General features: G+C 37.5%; 1 protein-coding gene across 1 annotated transcript in view; it reads left to right on the top strand.

The window, feature by feature from the left end:
- Positions 1 to 20,858, top strand: part of LOC116510318 (ankyrin repeat and KH domain-containing protein 1-like) — a 124,520-nt gene that overhangs the window by 86,065 nt on the left and 17,597 nt on the right. Inside the window, 8 exon segments of the mRNA XM_032219815.1 lie at positions 1,965 to 2,060; positions 5,096 to 5,212; positions 7,930 to 8,104; positions 9,204 to 9,660; positions 13,893 to 14,036; positions 14,584 to 14,694; positions 17,526 to 17,675; positions 17,772 to 19,381. Coding sequence (XP_032075706.1) covers positions 1,965 to 2,060; positions 5,096 to 5,212; positions 7,930 to 8,104; positions 9,204 to 9,660; positions 13,893 to 14,036; positions 14,584 to 14,694; positions 17,526 to 17,675; positions 17,772 to 19,381 — 2,860 coding nt within the window.

Genomic DNA, 20,858 nt, shown 5'->3' with positions numbered 1-20,858 from the left:
CCAGTTTCTGCGACCATTCTTCATATGTTTTTATCTCCAGGTCTTTAATCATCGTTGCTGTTCTCTGCACTTCTCCCAAAGTCTTAATACTTTTCTTTTTTTTTTTTTTTTTTTGCAATGTGCTGAAAACTGGATGTGGTATTCCAAGTGTGGTCTTACAAAGACTACATTCAACCAGTATTTATAAATAATAAATCCCCCATTTGCTTGTCAGAAGGTTGCAAAAGGTCGTCACATGACCCCTCAACACAGCAACTGTTATAAATAGGAACCAATTGCCAAGTATCTGAATTTTGATCACATGATCATGGGAATGTTGCAACAGTCATAAGTATGAAAAACAGTCAACTCACTTTTTTCAGCGCTGTTGTAAATTCGAACAGTCACTAAATGAACTGTTGTAAATTGAGGATTACGTGTATTAAAGTTCCTCTGTGTATTCAGAGACTGACTGATGCTCTTAGTTTTAGTCTTGCCAGTTAAAAATTATCATAATAAACCTCGATTCAAATTATTATTATAATAAAGTGTGCAGAACATTCTATTTTTTGCTTGAACTTTAATGAAACATCCAAATTCATGTGCAAAATTAGTAGCTCAAGCAGACTGATTAAAGATTTCCAATATATTTCAAGTTCAAAACATTCTCAACAGTAGAGAATATTTGTAGCTTCGGGTTGAGCTGTGGAGTCCTTAGTGTTCTCTGAGCTTGGTTGGTTTTTTTGCAGATATGTCATTACCAGATTTAGTAACAGCATCACTGTAGTGCAGGGGTGTCAAACCCAAGGCCCGGGGGGGCAGATCCACCCCACAGGGTGCTTAGATGTAGCCCACAGGGCTGCCCTGGAAATAGGAAAGAACGGGCCTGCAGTGCCTTTTCCAGTGAAAACAGAGCTCCATTTTTGCTGGCAGAGGGTTGCAGGAGATTGGCACAGCCCATTTTCTCAGGCAAGGGCGTTCAGGCCACCACAGGCACCCCTGACACAAGTGACGTCAAGCCATGCCCATCCCAGCCCCCCAATATCAAATGCAAACCTGATGCAGCCCTCTATGAAATTGAGTTTGACAACCCTGCAGTAGTGCATCAGAACAATCTGTTTCACTCTCAGATATTTCATACTTCTCATTTGAAATATTTTACATTTTGTTTTTATTTTATATTTTTATTTCATTTATTTGGATACGTTTAACTTGAATTTTACTATAAGTAGTTCTATATTTATGACAAAACTCAGCCCAAAATTTCCATTGCTAAGCAAGTTAAATGAATTTCGCCCTATTTTATGATCTTTCTTGCTACAGTTGTTAAGTGGATCTCTGCGGTTGTTAAGTTAGTAACATGGTTACTAACTGCAACTATTATAAATACATGCGAGTTGCTAAGTGTCCAAATTTTGATCATGTAATCCTGGGATTTTGCAATCGTTAAGTGTGAAAAACAGTCATAAGTCACTTTTTTTTCAGTGCCATTGTAACTTCAAAAGGTCACTAAACAAATGGTTTTAAGTTGAGGACTACCTGTATTTCTTTTATTTTATGTGTTTATTGTACATTATTCCAGGAGCTTTATTTAAATAAATAAATAAATAAATAAATAAATAAATAGTGATGGGCAAGCTGTCTTTTGGAAAATATTATGTGCCAGTGTGACCTTGTTATTGAAAAAATCTTAATACATCTCTGGGTCTTTAACTGAGAATGTCTGTTAGAGCACATTTTATGACCTGATAATCCAGTTCTATATATAATGTATGTAAATACTCTAATTTTGCATAATTTTCCAGTTCTTTATCTATTCAAGTTTCTACACATATATAGAACAAGAAACTTTAGTTTTCTATAAAGTTGATACGTTACTTCTGCAGAAAAAAAGTACTCAAAATAAAAGAAATATATCTAGTATGATATTATATGTTACAGAAGAACTCCTTCTAATTTTATATAATTAAATCATTCTTTTTTAGGGTCATGTGAGAGTAGTTCAATTTTTGGTGAAAGAGGTTAACCAGTTTCCTTCGGATATTGAATGCATGAGGTACATAGCAACTATAGCAGACAAGGTGAGTGCCGAGAAGCTAGTAATTTTATTGAGATAACTTGAGACTTCACCTATACAATATACGGTTTTTGTAGTAATATTTCTCATTGCTGCTATCATTTATCTAAGATGAAAAATAACATCTCTTTCAAATGAAATAACAGAAGAACAGAGTTGGAAGGACCTTGGAAGTCTTCGAGTCCAACCCCTATTCAAGCAGGAGAACCTGTACCATTTCAGACAAATGGCTGTTCAGTCTCTTCATAAAAACCTCCAGTGATGGAGCAGCCACAGCTGAAGGCAAGCCATTCCATTGATTAATTGTTCTCAGGAAATTTATCCTTATTTCTAGGTTGGTTCTCCATGATTAGTTTCCACTCATTGCTTTTTTTCTGCCACCAAGTGTTTTGGAGAATAGCTTGATCCCCTACTCCTTTGTAGCAACCCTTTAGATATTGGACATGTTATCATGTCCCCCCTTATTCTTCTTTTCATTAAATAAGACACATCCAATTCCTTCAACCATTCTTCATATGTCTTAGCCACCAATCCCCTACTTTTCTGCATTTTTTCTAGAGTCTCTTTTTTATATTATGGCAACCAAAACTGAATGCAATATTCCAAATGTTGTCCTAAGCTGGTATTATCAACTCACATGATGTTGATTCTATAGCTCTTTTATTGCAGCCTAGGACTGTGTTAGCTCTTTTGGCAGCTGCAATACACTGCTGGTTCATATCTAAATAATTATCCACTAAGACTGCCAGATCCTTCTTACAGTTACTACTATTGAGCCAGGTACCACCTATTCGATGCCTGTGCATTTGGTTTTTCTTGCTTAAGTGTAGAATTTTACTTTTCTCACCAGTATTTTTACCAGTATTTTGCTGCAAAGAAGAGGGGGTCAACCTATTTGCCAAAGCACCAAAAGAGAGGACAAGAAGCAATGGATGGAAACTAATCAAGGAGCAACCTAGAACTAAGGAGAAATTTCCTAAGGGTGACAACAATTAACCAGTGGGACAGCTTGCCTTTAGAAGTTGTGAATGCTCTTAACACTGGATGTTTTCAAGAAGAGATTAGACAGCCATTTGTCCAGAATGGTACAGGGTTTCTTGCTTGTGGAAAAGATTGGACTAGAAGACCTCCAAGGTCCCTTCCAATCTGTTTATTCTGTTCTGTCCATATTAGCTTTCTTGACAACAAGACAGAATTTGTCATTATTTTCTTTTGAGGTGTTAATTTGGCCTACAACTGTAGAATTGCCTGGTTTTCTCCTGTACTAGTACTGATCAGACCATACCCTGTTTAATTTCTATAGCTGAACAAGAGCCATTTTCTGCACAAAATAGCTTGTTAATGTAATTGAATTTAACAGCAACAGAGTAAAATTGCCGATAAAATAAATATCAATTCATAACATTTATAGATTTTCTGTTTGCATACACCAAGCATTATTTCTCACAAACAGCTTTCACAGACCAAACCAGATGTACACACAAGATTTTCCTTTCTTCTAAGAGAAACAACACAAAAGAGCAGCACTTCTTGTCCCTCCGCTCCAACTGCAGAGCTTGCGATGGAGGGATGGAGTACAGCTGTGGAAGAAGAAACTGCATGCTTGGGCTTCCTGCCTCCTTTCTTGTTCTCCCTGCTCCGAGGGATGCACTTCTCCTGGGATTCTCTCCCCAAACCAGCTCTCACCTGAGCCCAACGCCACTCTTGAGGACACCCACACAGCAGTAATGACAGTGTGCCTGTGCAGGGAGCCCTCCCAAGTCCCTAGTGGCTGCCGGCTCCAGGTTGCCACACGCTCCTTAATTGAAGCTCTCCAGCCTTTTGGGCATGCTCCTTTCTCTCCCCCACCCCGGTGGCTTCAGTCTAAGGAGGATTGTGGTAGCCTGGTGAGCATAGCAGGCTGGCACCATTCCCATCTGCTCGGTGGGTGATTATTCGCTGCCCACTTCACCTCTGAGTCGCTTGCCCATTAGGCTTTGCTCATGCTGGGAAGAAGACTTGTGTCATGTAATGGTGACTGAGGGAAGAGGCTCTCCTCCTGCAGGGTCAACTGTCAAAGGAAGTGCCGTTCCTCACCCCCCTTGGGAGGCCAGGCCAGTGAGTGGCCAGGAGGCAAGATGAGGTTAAAATGCCAGGTATCTCCAGATATTTTGTTGATAAACTGATTCACACGCAGAGCCCCTGCCTTTTCTTTTTGTAACATTAAGCTATGTCGATTTCAACTCCCAGAATCCCCTAGCCAGCTTAGTAGGGGGAATTCTGGGAGTTGAAGTCCACATAACGTAAAGTAACCATGCTTGACAAAAGCTGCCCAAGAAATGATCAGCTTTATCTGTGTCTGGATTGGGGCTTAACAAGCTATTTCAGCTCAGTCACATGATCACCCAGCAGGCCATACCCAGTGAATGATATCAAGCTGGCCACACCCATCCAGTCGGCCACACCCAGTGAACGGAGTTAAACTGGCCACGCCTATCCAGTCAGCCACAACCGCCCTATGTCATTGTCCCTCAGATCAACCATAGCCCTGATGTGGCCCTCCATGAAATTGAGTTTGACACCTCTGCCTTAGAGAGACCAGAGCATTAAAATGTACATTAAATATTAAAAAAAAATTTCTTTTAGTTACTAAAGATAATTTTGCTTTTAACACTTTTACTTGAATCCATTTTGAAGGGGAGAATCAAATCATACCCTAACTAGCTAGTTAACTTCATAGATATTCATATCTGTGGTGTTATACATACCTCCTGCCAATTCTTCAAATTGCTGTCATATTTCAGTGGCTCTAAATGTCTTATTTATTTGTGAAGTTAATTGATTTGAATTCATTTAATCATTTGATATTTAGTTTCTTTCCTAATGTGTCCTAGGCCTTGTTTTTTGTTTTTAATATGAAGCCAGCATACTAATAGAAGAAAAGTAGAACCCTCAGATCAAAAAGATTATGTATTCCTACCTTAGATGAAGTTGTAGTGCAAGTTACTGTGAATATGTTTTGAGTACTCTATCTTACGTTTCACATTTTTTATTGAAAAGGAATTGTTGAAAAAGTGTCATCAGTGTGTTGAAACGATTGTGAAGGCTAAGGACCAGCAAGCAGCTGAAGCAAACAAGAATGCAAGCATCCTGTTGAAAGAGCTAGATTTGGAAAAGGTGAGATATACAATTACATCATCTTTCTTAAATAACATTCTATTTACAGATAATCCTTGAGTTATGACAGCTTACTTAATGATGGTTTGAATTAACAAAGGTCTTTGAAAAGGGTGCTTTACAGCCCGTTAAACACTTCTGACCCTCACAAAACATTACACAAACACAGTGACAACAGGCACGATCTAAGTGCTTGGCAACCTTACAACCAGTTGCCAAGTGTCCCACAATCTCTGCCAGCTTCTCCAGAAAGTCAGCAGATAAGCCAGTAGGGAAAATTGCAAGATGCTGCTGGCTGCCAAGAGGACTCCCTCTTGTCTCTGGGGCTGACTTAAAGAACTCATTATTGAAGGATTTCAACTTCATGCTTGTTTGCACAGAGATGAAATTCTTCAGCAGGCAGTTCTTTCAGCCAGCCCGCAGAGATTTGAGGGAGCCAAAATGCAATAGGATTTTCACTTACTGAGCAGATAAGGCAGCGCAGTAAAGTGAGCACAGGCAGCCTCAGGATAGATGGAGGATGCTCTGTGGGCCTTATGCAGGCCATTTCAGCGTTCCTATTCAGGAGCTGAAAATCCTGCTGGGTTTTGGCAGGGAGGATTTTCATCTCAGTGAAAAGGGAGGTAAGCCATGTGGGGTGCATCAGGGAAGAAAGGGAGGTCCTGTGCAGGCCATGTGCAAGTGTCTTTCCCCTCGTGGGCTGCAAATCTGGTTTGAATTTCAGCAGAGCAGATTTTTAGCTCCTACCGTATTTTTCAGAGTATAAGATGCACCAAGATTTTGAAGAGGCAAATTTAAAAGAAAACGTTTTTGCACTCTGTAGACCTTCCAAAACTGGGCCATTTTTCATCAAAAAAAGGGCATGCATAGCCTTTAGGAGGCTTATAGAGTGCTGCTTGGGGGGGGGGGGGCAAAAAATGGCCTGTTTTTCCGCTCATTTCTGCCCTCCAGGAGCACTCTAAGCCTCCTAAAGGCTCTGCACAGCCATTTTGGTGAAGGGGGCGGGGTTTCAGGAGGCAAAAATTGCTGTATTCAGTGTATAAGACACACCCAGATTTTCAGCCTCTTTTTTGAGGGGAAAAGGTATGTCTTATACTCTGAAAAATATGGTAGGTGGAGAGAGAGAATGTAAGGCCTATGCTGAGCGTACTTACTATGAACTCCAGTTAACAACCCCAAGATTGCTTAATAACTGCAATCAATATCATGTTTGTTGAACAAAGCAATCACATGACATTTTGCTTAAATGTGTACTTTGCTTAACGAATTGTGGTCATTTACCTGAATAGTGAAAAGCCATTATATTTTGATACCATAGATGCAATAGAAAATCTGAGACTGAATAATGTATTCTTTTTCTTTTATGATTTATTCAACAGAAGTTACATTCTGCACTAATAGCAACAATGTATCTTAAAATGATTTCTAACAAAGAAAATTGTTAGATGGTTAACATTTTATTCATATATCTTATTAATTTACATGCCACTTTGATCACAAAATGACTCTAGACATGTTATACAATAGAATAAAAACAAGGAAAAAGAACAAAAAAATAAACTTAACAGTAGAGTACATGGCATTTATTGTGAAAGTATAATTAAATACGTTCCCAACCTGGACATGAAGAAATGTAAGAACTAAGACAGCATATATTATCAGTACCTTGATGGACTTTTATGAATGTCCAGCAATCAAAAATTTAAGCTGTAATTTTTTTTGTTACTAAAAAAGTAGGTATGTAATTGAAAAAATTAATTTAAAACTTTTGACTGTCTCAGAAAAGCTGATTAAATAGGCTTCATTAGAATGTAAATCTGAATCAATTCATAAACATATATTAATAAGTCCCAAGTAAATCCTGGGGCACAGTTTGATGGCTTGTACACACATCAACTTGAATTTCTGATTGCATGCAAGCATTCATTTTACCTCAGAATCCTGACAGCCTTGTTAGCCATTATAGGCTCCAAGTTAGCATATGGAGGCTAACAGAATTTTCTCCTGAACAGCCCGAACAAGCCAGTAACAAAATCGGAATTTTCTATAGTTCTTGTGTTAAGGGGAAAATATGAAATAAAAATAGTGTTTCTCAACTCAGCAATTATAAATGTGTGGACTTTTGACTCCCAAAATTCCAGGAACAACATGGGAAAATACAAATCTTTCTTTATGATGAAAAACTGGGTGTATTATTTCCAGAGAAAAAGTTTCATATTATGAAATTGCAAGTTTCTATCGCTGTTTTATTTTATATAGATTTAATTATTAAAAGGAAGTTTTTTATTTGTTTATATCCCAGCCTTAACTCGAATAAAACTGTTTGATTATTGAAGGGGAAGTCATAGAAAAGATCTAAGAATGTCTAACTTAAGATACAGTCAGGAAGATATAAATCCACTCTTAGCAATGAATATTTACCAATTGTTTCTAGGTCAGTTGCTATCTCTAAGCTCAAAAGATTACCAGCGTTTATTTTTGTGAGAAAAACTGGAAGTGGAAATTTGTGGGGATAGAGGGGAATATACTTAAACAAATACATAACCTGTAACCAATACTTGAGAGGCTAACTTTACCTGCCGTATGGTTTGTTGAACAAAGGGAAATAAATGGGAATAATCCCACACACTTCGCCTATTTGTGTTTGCTTTATGTTGAAAATATTAAGAAACAATTCTTAGTATCAGTATATACTATACATTGTCAATGTTTTATAGTCAAGGGAAGAGAGTAGAAAGCAGGCTCTTGCTGCAAAAAGAGAGAAGAGAAAAGAAAAGAGAAAGAAGAAGAAAGAAGAACAGAAAAGAAAACAAGAGGAAGATGAGGAACACAAACCAAAGGAACCGCTAGAGCTTCAAGAAGATGAAGAGGAAGAGGAAAATGATGATGATGGTGAGGGACACAAGTCATACTGTCTTTAAATCATAAATGGCATTCTAATATTAACGTACTGCAATTGCAAACATATTTCCATTTTTTGCAAACCAAACATTTAGCCCTTGGTTTAAATTATGTATTAAATGTACCTATACTCCTTAAATGTAAATGGCAAGTCATTAGAATAGGAAAGCATACCTTTTGCATCATATCGCTTGCTAAACTATTATACAGTGTATTTCTCATATGTCTTATGTAACAATTTATCCAGGTCTTTCAGACAGATGTTTTGCTATGTTAAATATTTCCCAATTTGTGTGATACTGCTTCCTCAAGATACTCCCAACCTGATAAAAAATTTATGTGACCATAGTGGCTGAAAACTATCCTAGCATATCTTTATATAGTATGAGTAAAGTGAATCCTTCCTGCAGCTCTTCTGAGATTCTAAGAACAAAGGGATGTTAGAGCCGTTTCCCATTTTGGACTAAGTTTAAAAAATAACCCAAATAATGCTTTTTTTCCCCTCCCCGTTATGAGTTGTATCTTTTGCTCTAAATTTTTTAGCTTAATTATTTATTTCACACTTCCAGTAATATAATGCATTTTTAATTGTCAGTTTTATATTGTAAACTTTCACTTTGTTTTCAGTGCCTTATTCTTATATTGGTCTTCTGATAAATATAAAACTAAGAAGCACATTCTTAGGTAACACGTTTTCAGAAAAATGACCTTTATGCTGTCATTTTCCATTCAAGCTCATATTAAAAAGTGAAGATCCCCCCCAAATCCACTAAATTCCCATGGATATATCCATATAGTTTTCTTCCCACCAATTTAGAAGTGATTTGCCAATGCCATATTTTGAGGTATTTTTTCAAATCAGCAGCCTAAATTACCATCTATATTTTTATGGTCTCCATCCAGTTATTAACCAAGTTCAATCTGGTTTAGCTATTTCAGGATCAAGTACCAGGATCTTTAGAATCTGGTTTAAGTTAGAGAAAAATATTCCACTTTGGACACTGATTACAAAACAATGCAGTCTGTATTATATTTCTAAAAGTCAAAATGTCTAAACTTTTATAATGTGTTTGAAATGTGTTTGTTTTAGTTGATTCAGAAATTCCTTTAGAGCCTCCAAGTGCAACTACTACAACTACCATTGGAATATCTGCAACTTCAGCTACTTTTACAAATGCTTTTGGTAAGAAGAGAGCCAATGTGATAACAACTCCAAGCACAAATAGAAAAAATAAGAAGAATAAAACGAAGGACACTCCTCAAAATGTGCAGATAATTTTGCCAGATCAGCATATAACTCTAGCACAGCAAAAAGCAGATAAAAACAAGATTAATGGTGAGCCAAGAGGTGGTAGTGCTGGTGGGAATAGTGATTCTGACAACTTAGACAGCACAGATTGCAATAGTGAAAGCAGCAGTGGTGGTAAAAGCCAGGAACTGAACTTCACTATGGACACGCATTCTTCAGGTGATAAGCGATATGCCTCTGTACTGCTCCCTTCTCAGGAAGATAAGACTAATTCCTCAGTTTCCAAAGTACAAACCAGGTAAGTTATGAATCTTATTTTGTCAACTTCCTTAATACTGTAAATTGACTAATGTTTTGAGCGCTAGAAGTGAAATGGTTAAAACATTATAGATCCCAAAATGTTGATTATGGAATTTCACTTTGCCAATTCTTTTTGATTATAAACAACACAGAAACTCTTGTTGACTAAGACAAAATGTGCCAAGTGTATCTATTGTTGACTTGAAGAAAAGAAAGAGTATACAGCTATGTGAAAAAGTCCAGCATGCTTTACGGTTTACAGTTTATGACATTTTTTGGATAGGCCATTGGTTTTATGATATTTTATGCTAACTGCTATGCAAATATTGTTATATTTAAAGTTTTTAAGTGAAAAGCATAAGCTTTTTGCAATTTGGTGCTGTTTGGATGAGGATTGTGAATTTTCTTGCATGCTTACAAGACTATGAAAACAGATTAACTGATGCATACCTAGTGGCATACGTGTTGCAATTACTAAGACCGATGCTAGTGTTTTGTTAACATTTTTATAGTTTATGGTCCTTGGTTAAGACTCGAGCTGTTGAGCTACCAACCAGCCCCAAAGGCTGTGAATCTCACCGGAGATTAACCATCATCATCATCATCATACAGTGATACTCATTGTTATCGGGGCACTTGGTACCATGTCCAAGAATTTTACAAAATACATAAAGAAATTTCAGCTTCCTGCAATAACAACAGCTGAACTGCAAAAAACTGCACTACCAGGAATATCATATATTTTAAGAAGATACTTGGTTGATACCTAGGACTCTGGCAATAACCTGTATCAACCATTAGAACCAATCAGTGGTATTTGTGACACATTTTTAACTGTTCATTTGACTGAGTTTCATGTTTAATGAATAAGAAAATAGTAGTAGTAGTAGTTGTTGTTGTTGTTATTCAGTCAAGTTTTGGACTGACTTAGTTCTTGCTGTCTCTTTTTCTTATATTTTGTGTTGTTCCATTTCAAATTAATCTTTTCATTTGAGGAACCAATTAAGAAAAACATTGTGATTCTTCTAATATAAGAAAGTGTACACTTTTGTTGGATTTGGCCTAGTAAGCATTAAATTTAATCTTTACTGCATTATGCTAAGATAGATTCCCAAACATTCTTCATTAATGGTACCCTTAATGTCTCACCACACTCTGCAGTTTTGTGTAATGTCCAATAAATGATAATCCTGGACTTACAACAGTTCGTTAAGTGACTGTTTGAAGTTACAATGGCATTGAAAAAGTGAGTAATGACCATTTTTCACATTTATGGCCATTGTAGCATCCCCATGGTCATGTGATCAAAATTCAGATGCTTGGCAACTGACTCATTTATGATGGTTAGTGTGTTCCAAGGTCATGTGATTATCTTTTGCAACCTTCTGACAAGCAAAGTCCATGGGGAAACCAGATTCTTTTAACCATGCTACTAACTTAACTGCAGTGATTCACTTAACATCTGTGGCAAGAAAATGGAGCAAAACTCACAACAACTGTCTCGCTTAGCAACAAACATTTTGTGCTCAATTATGATAATAAGTTGAGGACTACCTGTACTGCTGGGTTTCTCTTGAAATTTTAAATATCCTGGGGCACCACCATGAGTTCACTATACTGCTCTGGGATGCTGCAATATAGTTTGGGAACCACGGTGCTTTAAAAAAATGCAGATTATAATTAGCATACATATTTTTCGGAGTATAAGACACATCTTTTTCCCTCAAAAAAGAGGCTGAAAATTTGGGTGCGTCTTATACACTAAATACAGCATTTTTGCCTCCCGAATCCCTGCCCCCTGTGATGTACCCGTGGTTCACCCATGAGGCCAATGTTGAGAAAAGACACGGACATGAGCTTTCTCGGGATGAGGCTACCCAGATTGGGGTCTGGGAGCTCCTTTTATTGAGATAGGACAAAGGCAGGAGGAGCAATCAGCATGTGATTTAAGACAGCCTGTCAAACTACAATTGCTAATCTACTGCTCAGGGAAGTTCTGCCTATATATGGTCAAATCCTGGGCGTCGTTGGGTAAGGCACATCTAGAGTGAACTATCAGGATGTTAGGTCTTTTAGGAGTTTGTTTTTTCCTGTGTGGTTCAGCGTGGCTGCGCATGCCCTGTTATGCACTGGGCCATGGGTGACGCCACACCTACACAAGGAGTTATATGACAACAGCCCCCTCCACCAAAATGGTCGTGCAGAGCTTCTAGGAAGCTTTTAGAGAGCTCCTGGGGGCTGGGGAGGGCAGAAATGTGCAAAAAATGGGTCGTTTTTTGCTCAGTTTTACCCATCCCCTGGGAGCACTCTATAAACTTCCTAAAGGCTATCCATGTCCTTTTTTTTTCCCAAAAAACAGGCTGTTTTTTGTTCCTTTTGGGGGGGGCACCCCCTCAGGAGCACTCTGCAAGCTCCCTAAAGTCTATCCATACCTTTATTTGGGGGGAAAGCGGGCCCGTTTTCACAAAAAAACAGGCCGTTTTTGGGAGGTTTGCAGAGTGCAAAAACGTTTATTTTCCTCTACAAAACCTTGCTGTATCTTACTCTCCAAAAAATACGGTACAATAGTAAAAACTATTGTAAATGAAAAGAGAAAAGATTAAAAAGGAAAAGGAAAAGGAAAATGGGTAGGAGGGAGGGAAGGACTGACTGTCTTCCAAGTTTCATCACACCTGTGTCTCGTCATTTCAGTCCTGAAATGTCAGTAAAAGTCCACTAACAATCTCCAGAAATAACAATGTATCAGACAATCTGTAATCAGACAATCTGTAACAATACTTAGTCTATTCAAATAATGTCATAGAACTTGATTTATTTTTTTACTCCTTCTCACAAGAATCATCTAAGCTTTAATAAACCTCTTTTGCAAATCCAGTATAAACAATTATTCAGGTCATTCTCTTGGTTTGTTACTTGTAATATATTTTTCTTTTTTAAAGCATCAACCAATTTCTTTTGTATATCCAATGAAATGCTATATCCATAGCATTCTTGTAACTTGTCATTTTAGATCCACTTTCAGTGTCAACACTTCTGCTTGTCAGATAAAATTTGTTCCTATTCTGACATTTCTTCCAAAACATATTTTGGACACAGTCTGTCCATAAAAGCAAACATTGCTGCTATTATTAACTTCTGATTCCGTTTTTCAAAAGTATCCTTCACTATTTCCAATGTTACAATATTTTGCATCATTCTGTAGCAGTTAATTAAATTTATTTTTTCTCTTTTAATTAAAATCTTTAATTTCTCTAGTCCCCAATTTTTAAAATTGTTTATCTTTTTGATGTCTTAAAAAAAATTCAAAACAACTCTAATAAACCTCTTTTGCAAATCCAATATAAAAGAATTATTCAGGTCATTCTCGGTTTGTTACTTGTAATATCTTTTGTTACTTTGTAATATCTTTTTTCTTTTTTAAAGCATGGACCTGTTCTGCCTACACCAGATAAACTTTCTAGGCAACCATAAATGTCATTTATAGGCAGAACAGAAAAAAAAGAGGTCATTTAATTAAAACCTTTTTTAAACAGTCATTTGGGCAAACATTACAGTCCTCCATCCTATTTCATCACAGGTTCTTTGATGATTGATATAATGCATTAAGGCAGCTGTGTCAGTTAGTAACTACATACCTTTCCTGCATGTCCTATGGTGGTAGAAAAATCTCAGCTTTCAAATATTGTACAAGTAGATCTCAATTTAGGACCGCAGTTGATCCCCAAATCTCTGTTGCTAAGTGAGACATTTGTTAATGTCAGTTTTGCTCCATTTTATGACCTTTCTTACCACAGTTAAGTGAATAATTGCAGTTGTTAAGTTAGTTACACAGTTGTTAAGTGAATCTGGCATCCGTATTGACTTTGTTTGTCAGAAAGTCGCAAAAGATGATGACAGGTCCCTGGGACATTGCAACTGTCATAAATATGAATCAGTTGCAAAGTGTCTAAATTGTGATCATGTGACTATGGGGGTGCTGCAACAGTTGTAAGTATGAAGTCACTTTTTTCAATGCTGTTGTAACTTTGAATGGTCACTAAATGAACTTTTGTAAGTTGAGGACTATCTATACAATGGTGCTCTTAACCAGAGAGGTCATCTCTATCTACAATTATACAAATGATCATTTGGAGAAGGAAAGGTAAAAGTAAACAATTCTATTACATGTAACTAGATGTTTTCCAGTGTTTAATTACAAGTAGTTCATTACTACATTATCTTTATGTTTAGAGTTGAAGGAGAAGCTAATTCAAGTTTAGCGACAAATTATAAATCGGTATCCTTGCCTCTGACATCTCCAAATATAAAACTGAATCTGACTAGTCCAAAAAGAGGCCAAAAGAGAGAAGAAGGATGGAAAGAAGTAGTAAGAAGGTATGTTTTCAGCTTCATGAAATGCAAGTCATATGCGAATGTGTCATTTCATGTTGGTTGCATATTAGTTCAGTTTCTCCTGCTAGGGAGTAAGCTTAAAATATATACTTAGAATTGTAAACTCACTCACTTCTATATTGGACCAGTGTTGCTTCTGGCTAGCCAGAAATTCCTATAAGGTACAATGCAATTGCATCCTAGAAGCAATGGATTCTTTGCAATAAGGAATGATCTCACCAGTTCTGAAGGAAGTCATTGCTGCACTTGACCATATTAGGTAACTTTTGCTCTGTCTGCAGCCTTACCTTTCTAATTAAGATTGCTGAGAAGAATTCTGAAAGAAGTGGGTTATCTGGGCCATTTTGGGTCTGGTTTCCTGCCTTCTGCTTTCCTCACATCAACAGCCCTGTGAGGTTCATTAGGCAGAGAGATAGTGACTGGCACAAAGTCATCCAACTGGCTCTCATGCCTGTATTTGGGTTTTGGGATTAAAATCTGTATCTTATTTCTTTGTTGCCTATGAAACTGCTTTTTTATTACTTGATAGGCAAGTGGGCAGAGTTTTGAAAGAGACATCCCCTAGCAACACTCTACAGTCTACTCCAGTTGAACAATTTCAGTTGCAAAGGGGAGGACGCTGCTGTTCAGGAGCAAAAAGGTATACGGGGTGCACTCAATTTAAGATTGTGGATTGGACTGAAAAGAGAGTTAAGAATAAATAAAAAGCAAAGATATGATTGAAATATTGATGCTGTTTAGAACCCTAGCAATTATTGCAGTGAGGAACATGAAGAGACTGTTATCATATTTTCATATCACTATATGAAAGTTAAGGAGAGTAAGAATTTGGAATCTACATGAGGAATAGTTGAGAATTTTAACTTATAACTGATGGAAACTTTTAATATATATTTTTAATTGAAATGAGTAAATGATTAGAGCAAAATATCATTTCACTAAATGAATAAAAGTAATATGAATACTTTTTAGTTTTGAAAGTAAAATATAAGTCTTCCTGCTGCTGGCAATGTGATCAATAATTACATAGGTACTGTATTTTTCGAAGTCTTAAGTGCTTCTGAGGGCTGGGGGAGGGGCAAAAACGAGCAAAAAATGGCCCATTTACGCTCATTTTTGCCCTTTTCAGCCCCCAGGAGCACTTTGCAGACCTCCCAAATCCTCTGCACGTCCATTTTTGCAAATGGGGCGGGGTTTCAGGAGGCCAAAAATGCTGTATTCAATGTATAAGACGCACTCAGATTTTCACCCTCTTTTTTGGGGGGAAAGGTGTGTCTTACGCTCCAAAAAATACAGTAATCAGAATGGTTTATAGCATTGTAATTGTGCAAATAGTTCTCTTGAGATATGTCTAAAATAATTTGCAGTTTCAAAATTTGTGTTTCCAGTTTGGTAATAAACTTTGATACCTGTAAGAAACTTCAGAGAATAAGAAAATTTTTGATCTGGAATGCAGAGGCAAAATTAGTGTTTGAAAATCTCTTAGAATTCTTGAATTACAAGGTTTAGGTCAGGCATCCTTAAACTATGGCCTGCGGGCCGAATGCGGGCCGCCAATGCAAAATATCTGGCCCGTGGAGTGGTGGGATGAAAAGCAGCTGTCAGCTTGTAAAGTAGTGTGTTAAAAAGTCTTTAAAAGTGCTTTAAAAACAGCCTTTCAGATGTTTTTCACAGCTGTGTGATCCAGGGCCAGTGGGTGATTAGGGAAGGGGCTGCTTTTAAAGTAGCGCTTTAAAAGTGGATGGGTGGGGAACATGTCTCCATGTCTCCTAGCTTTTTCAAAATCAGCTGAAGTTGGCTAACATTAATTAAAATGCAACTGCAGTATAATACCTGAAGAAGAATTCACCCACTGCTTTGATTCTTCCCATATATAAAGTACATCCACCAAATTGGTTGCTGAACAATTTTGGTAGATATTCATGTGTGTGTATACACATGCACAAGTGTGGCAAAAGGCAAATCAGTTTGTGAATTCTCCTCCGGGCTTAAAAAACTTTTAGCCCTGTAATCCCAAATAAGCAGGCCCACACTTCCCATTGAATTAGTAGTATATTTATGTTGGTTAAATTGTTCTTCATTTTAAATATTGTATTATTTCATGTTTTTTTGCACTACAAATGAAGATATGTGCAGTGTTCATAGAAATTTGTTCATGGTTTTTTTTTCAAACTATAGTCTGGCCCCCAACAGTCTGAGGGAGCATTTATCCCTCCTTAATTCACCATTGGAGGGTGGGTGGGTGGGTGTGCATGTTGATTCTTGCCTTCTTCTGCCTGCTTCCAGTGTCTCTCAAAGCCCATCTTGGGGGTTTTAGTTGCAGTCTTAATTGGTGCAGTTCTCAGTCTGGTTTATTGTGTGGTCATCTGAAACATATGATCAGGAGTTATTTTGAAGGAAATCTTGTTTGTTTTATTCTTTTTTTAATGGCCTGTATTAAGGAGCCTGAAGCTGCTGTTTTAATGAAGTTAGGCAAGTGACAAGAAAGTTTGCACTCTTTTTCCCTTGGTGGGCGGGGCGCGGCACTCTTAAGTAAATAGATTCCTTGGCTTGAGCAAGTACAGCAAGGACAAAGGCAAAATGGACTGCTAAATTGGCCACACCTACCCAGTCCACCTAACCATGACCACCCAGCCGGTCCGCGCCCCCCCCCCCCCAACACTATTCAAAAAGTTTGAGAACCCCTGGTTTAGGCTATGAAGTCTAACCAACATTAATATAATATAGACTAAATCATCTCAGACAAGAATCTACCCTGCCCCTTCCATGTTAATCCTGAACACATCTAACAACCAGGAACCCATTATCTCTTTAGATAATTGGTTCCATGTTGGATCCACTCTTATTATTAAAAGGCTCACCTAGCATTCAGTCAAGATTTGCTTATAATTTTATAATTTTGAAATATTTTTTGACCTTACGAGCATTAAGGATCAAGCTGTGGTATTCTCTTGCTTGAAGAATGCTATAAAATTCCTCTTTATTTGTATTTTTGCAGCTTCTGGTTTCCAGTCTCTTGATCATTGTTCTTATCCCATATAAACATATAGAAATGCAGTCACTGTATGTAGATATTTCACAGCTGTACAGCTTTCAAATTAATAGTACATACCACGAGTTTTGGTTTAAACTTACAGTGATTATGGAGTTTGATCGTTAACTGTAAAGATCCTGGCTGAGAATAAAGAAGAGAAGTAAGATGATCTTCGAAAATTCAGTTATTTAAATTAACTTTAATAGTAATCATTAAAAGAAAATCAAATTAACTGAAGATTCACTTCAAAATCTAGAAACACCTTTGATAGTAATTAAGTTAAAAGAGCAGTGCTTTGAGATTGGCTCTTTAGGTTTAATAGATTGAAAAGTTCAACAGATTGTTTACCCCCCTCCCCCATTCTGCAATTATCTATAGTGCAGAATTTGTTAATAATAAGCCTGACAACAATTATAATGGCAACTTTTAATGTTTAGGTCAAAAAAGCTGTCTGTTCCAGCATCGGTTGTGTCTCGAATAATGGGAAGAGGTGGGTGCAATATCACAGCAATTCAGGATGTTACTGGTGCTCACATTGATGTGGACAAGCAAAAAGATAAAAATGGAGAAAGAATGATCACCATAAGGTAGAGTCCATAAGATTTTGCTTTGATTTTCAATTGGATTAAATTGCACTGAACAAGAATTGTGTTTTACAAATGACATAACTTTTTCTGTTTCAGGGGTGGAACAGAATCAACAAGATATGCAGTACAACTTATTAATGCCCTTATTCAAGATCCTGCTAAGGAACTGGAAGATTTAATTCCTAAAACTCATATAAGAACACCTGTTTCCAGCACTAAATCAATCCATACCAATTTTTCATCTGGCATCAGTACTGCTTCAGCTTCAAACAAAAACTCATTTTCTATTGGAGCTTCATCTCTTGTCACGTCTCAGTCATCAACACTATCTACTTTCCAGTCTGCTAACAAATTAAGCAAAAATGTCCCAGCAAATGTGCGCTCTTCTTTTCCAGTCTCTTTACCATTAGCTTATTCCCATCCTCACTTTGCTTTATTGGCTGCTCAAACTATGCAACAAATTCGACACCCTCGTTTACCTATGGCCCAGTTTGGAGGAACATTTTCAACCTCTCCAAATACTTGGGGACCATTCCCAGTGAGACCAGTTAACCCAGGCAGCACAAATAGCTCTCCAAAACATAACAATTCAAATCGCATAGGTATCCAGAATGGTAGTATTTTACAGTCGGAACCTACAGGTTTAGCTTCTAGCAGTCCTGGCAGTGTCTCTTCAGCAGTTCCATCCTCTCAGCCACTTTGTGTGACAAATAATCGGACTCCATCATCAGTCAGGAAGCAGCTGTTTGCTTGCATTCCTAAAACAAGTACCATGACGACAGCAATCTCAACTGTGACAACAACATGTAGCACACTGCCTTCAACTCCTCCTGCACATGAAAATACTGGGAATGTTCCCACTACATTTCTACTCTCTAATGTTCCACAGGCACAGCAATCTGCACTTAAAACAGATGCTACTCCTCCTGTTTCAGTACCCAAAGAAAAGGCATCAGCGCCAGAACAACCTGTTGGCATTGCATGTGTATCATCATCGGTTGCTACTAGTAGCAGTATCACATCTTGCAGCAGCCCAGGAATCCTAGAGTCATGCACATCCAGCAGTCCTGCACCTCCAGATAATGTCCCAAATGAAACACTGCCAGCTAATATGCCTGAATTAAGTCCTCCTATAACTATGCCTTTTTCTTCAAGTTCAGAATCCACTCCATTAACTTTATCATCGCCTAGATCGATTGCTTCGGAAAATCAGGACAATGGTAACTTACCTCAGTTAGCTGTACCAGCACCAAGAGTTTCTCACAGAATGCAGCCTAGAGGTTCTTTTTATTCAATGGTACCAAATGCAAATCTCCATCAAGAGACCCAGTCTGTTTTTGTTACAAATGCCGTACCTTTAACACCGTCTCAAGGTCCATCTACTACAGTTCACTTATCATCACCCATGAACATTATGAATGGTTCTCAGATGCATATTAATCCATCAAACAAGCCTTTGCCTCCTACCTTTGGGCCAGCAACACTCTTTAATCATTTTAGTAGTCTTTTTGATAGTAACCAGATGCCAGCTAACCAAGGATGGGGAGATTGCCCAATGTCCACACGAGCAGCAGCAGATCAATCTTTCACTGTCCAGTCTACTTTCTTAAGTAACTCTGTAATGGGGCACATGGAAAGTGTACATCCTGATAACTCTAAGGCTCCAGGGTTCCGACCTCCTCAGAGAGTTTCAACAAGTCCTGTAGGTAAGTTGCTAAGTTTCCATATGAAAAAAAGTTTTTAGTCTGTGCAATGTAACTGAAATGCTGTAGAGATTCTCAGTCATCCAGGTCATGTTTGTCCCAAAGATGCTTTTTTAGGAGGCAACTGGGCTTGCTTTTTTTCTTTGAAGAAGTTTTGCTTCTCATCCAAGAAGCTTCTTCAGCTCTGATTGGATGATGAGGAATGGAAGGATTTATATCTTGAAGACAGCTGGTTACCTGCATTCTTTTAGAGGGTCATTGAAGCATTTGGAGGTTTATCTGTGTACTCAGGGTTACCGGAGTTGTGCTAATGGTTCCTGTAGTCTGCAATTTCTCTGGAAACGCATTCATACTCCCACACCATTCGAAGGGTGTTCGATAAAACCTCCAAGTACTTCAGTGACCCTTTAAAAGAATGCAGATGACCAGCTGTATGCAAGGATATAAATCTTTACATTCCCGACTATTCTGTCAGAGCTGAAGAAGCATCTTGGATGAGAAGCAAAACGTCTTCAAAGAAAAAAGGTCCAGTTGCCCCCTGAAAAAGCACTTTTATAACTGAAACTGTTTGCAGAAAATTATCACTTATCCTGGGCCAAAGAAATATGGAAATGGGTATTATGCTGATCTTTAGCTATTTTTATTTGGCTGATATCATTTAAGGTGATTTAATCTTATTAAAGAACATGGGAAATAAGTTGAAACATAATAGTAAATCAACCCATGAATTGATGAAAATTTTGACTTGTTTTAGAAATTTCTTAATTTTTTTTTTTAGATTTGTATCTAACTTTGCCTCTTCAGTCTGATTGTCATTCTCTACTTATACATTGTGTTATTAGTGTTAAGCTGTGTCCCTCAAACTAGAACTGTTCAGCTGTTGAGTAATGATTTGTATATTCCTAGGAAGCAGTCCTTAGTGTTTGTAGTGATAGTTTTAGTCCAGCTTGTCTAATATGGGGAAGGGTGCTGTGAGGCTGATTTCCTGTTTTAAACTTTTCAAAATGGGGGGAAAGGGAGAAGATAAAAATCTGCTGAACTATTGCTGGAAAATACATACATCATGGTCATCTGAGACCTGCAAGAAAATATTGCTGCATAAAGTGCTTTCATTCACTCCACTCACTCCACTAATCATTCAGCCATACTCTGCCTGAACTATATTCTTTTGTGTGGTTTTTCATATTTTACACATACACATTTTTCCAGTTGTTAACAATCCTCTTGCAGAGAAGAATTATCATTTTGGCTAGTGACACTGGAAATGGAAACATGCCCTTGAAGTATTCTTTAGAACTGTATCCCTAGCAATCACAGTACTTTTGATTCTAAAAATTAGTTTGTCTGCACTTTCTAAAGTATAGTATTTTTTTTTTGTGGAACTTCTATAAAAAAATTTCTTTCATATGACTCAAGCTTTGTTTATATCCAATTATACCATTACAGTGCAGGTTCAATAGTAACTATATAATTATTATAA

The sequence above is a fragment of the Thamnophis elegans genome, chromosome 6, assembly GCF_009769535.1.
Source record: "Thamnophis elegans isolate rThaEle1 chromosome 6, rThaEle1.pri, whole genome shotgun sequence".
NCBI classification, from domain to species: Eukaryota; Metazoa; Chordata; class Lepidosauria; order Squamata; family Colubridae; genus Thamnophis; species Thamnophis elegans.
Note: the sequence above shows the minus strand (reverse complement) of the source record. Positions and strands in the feature narration are given on the sequence as shown.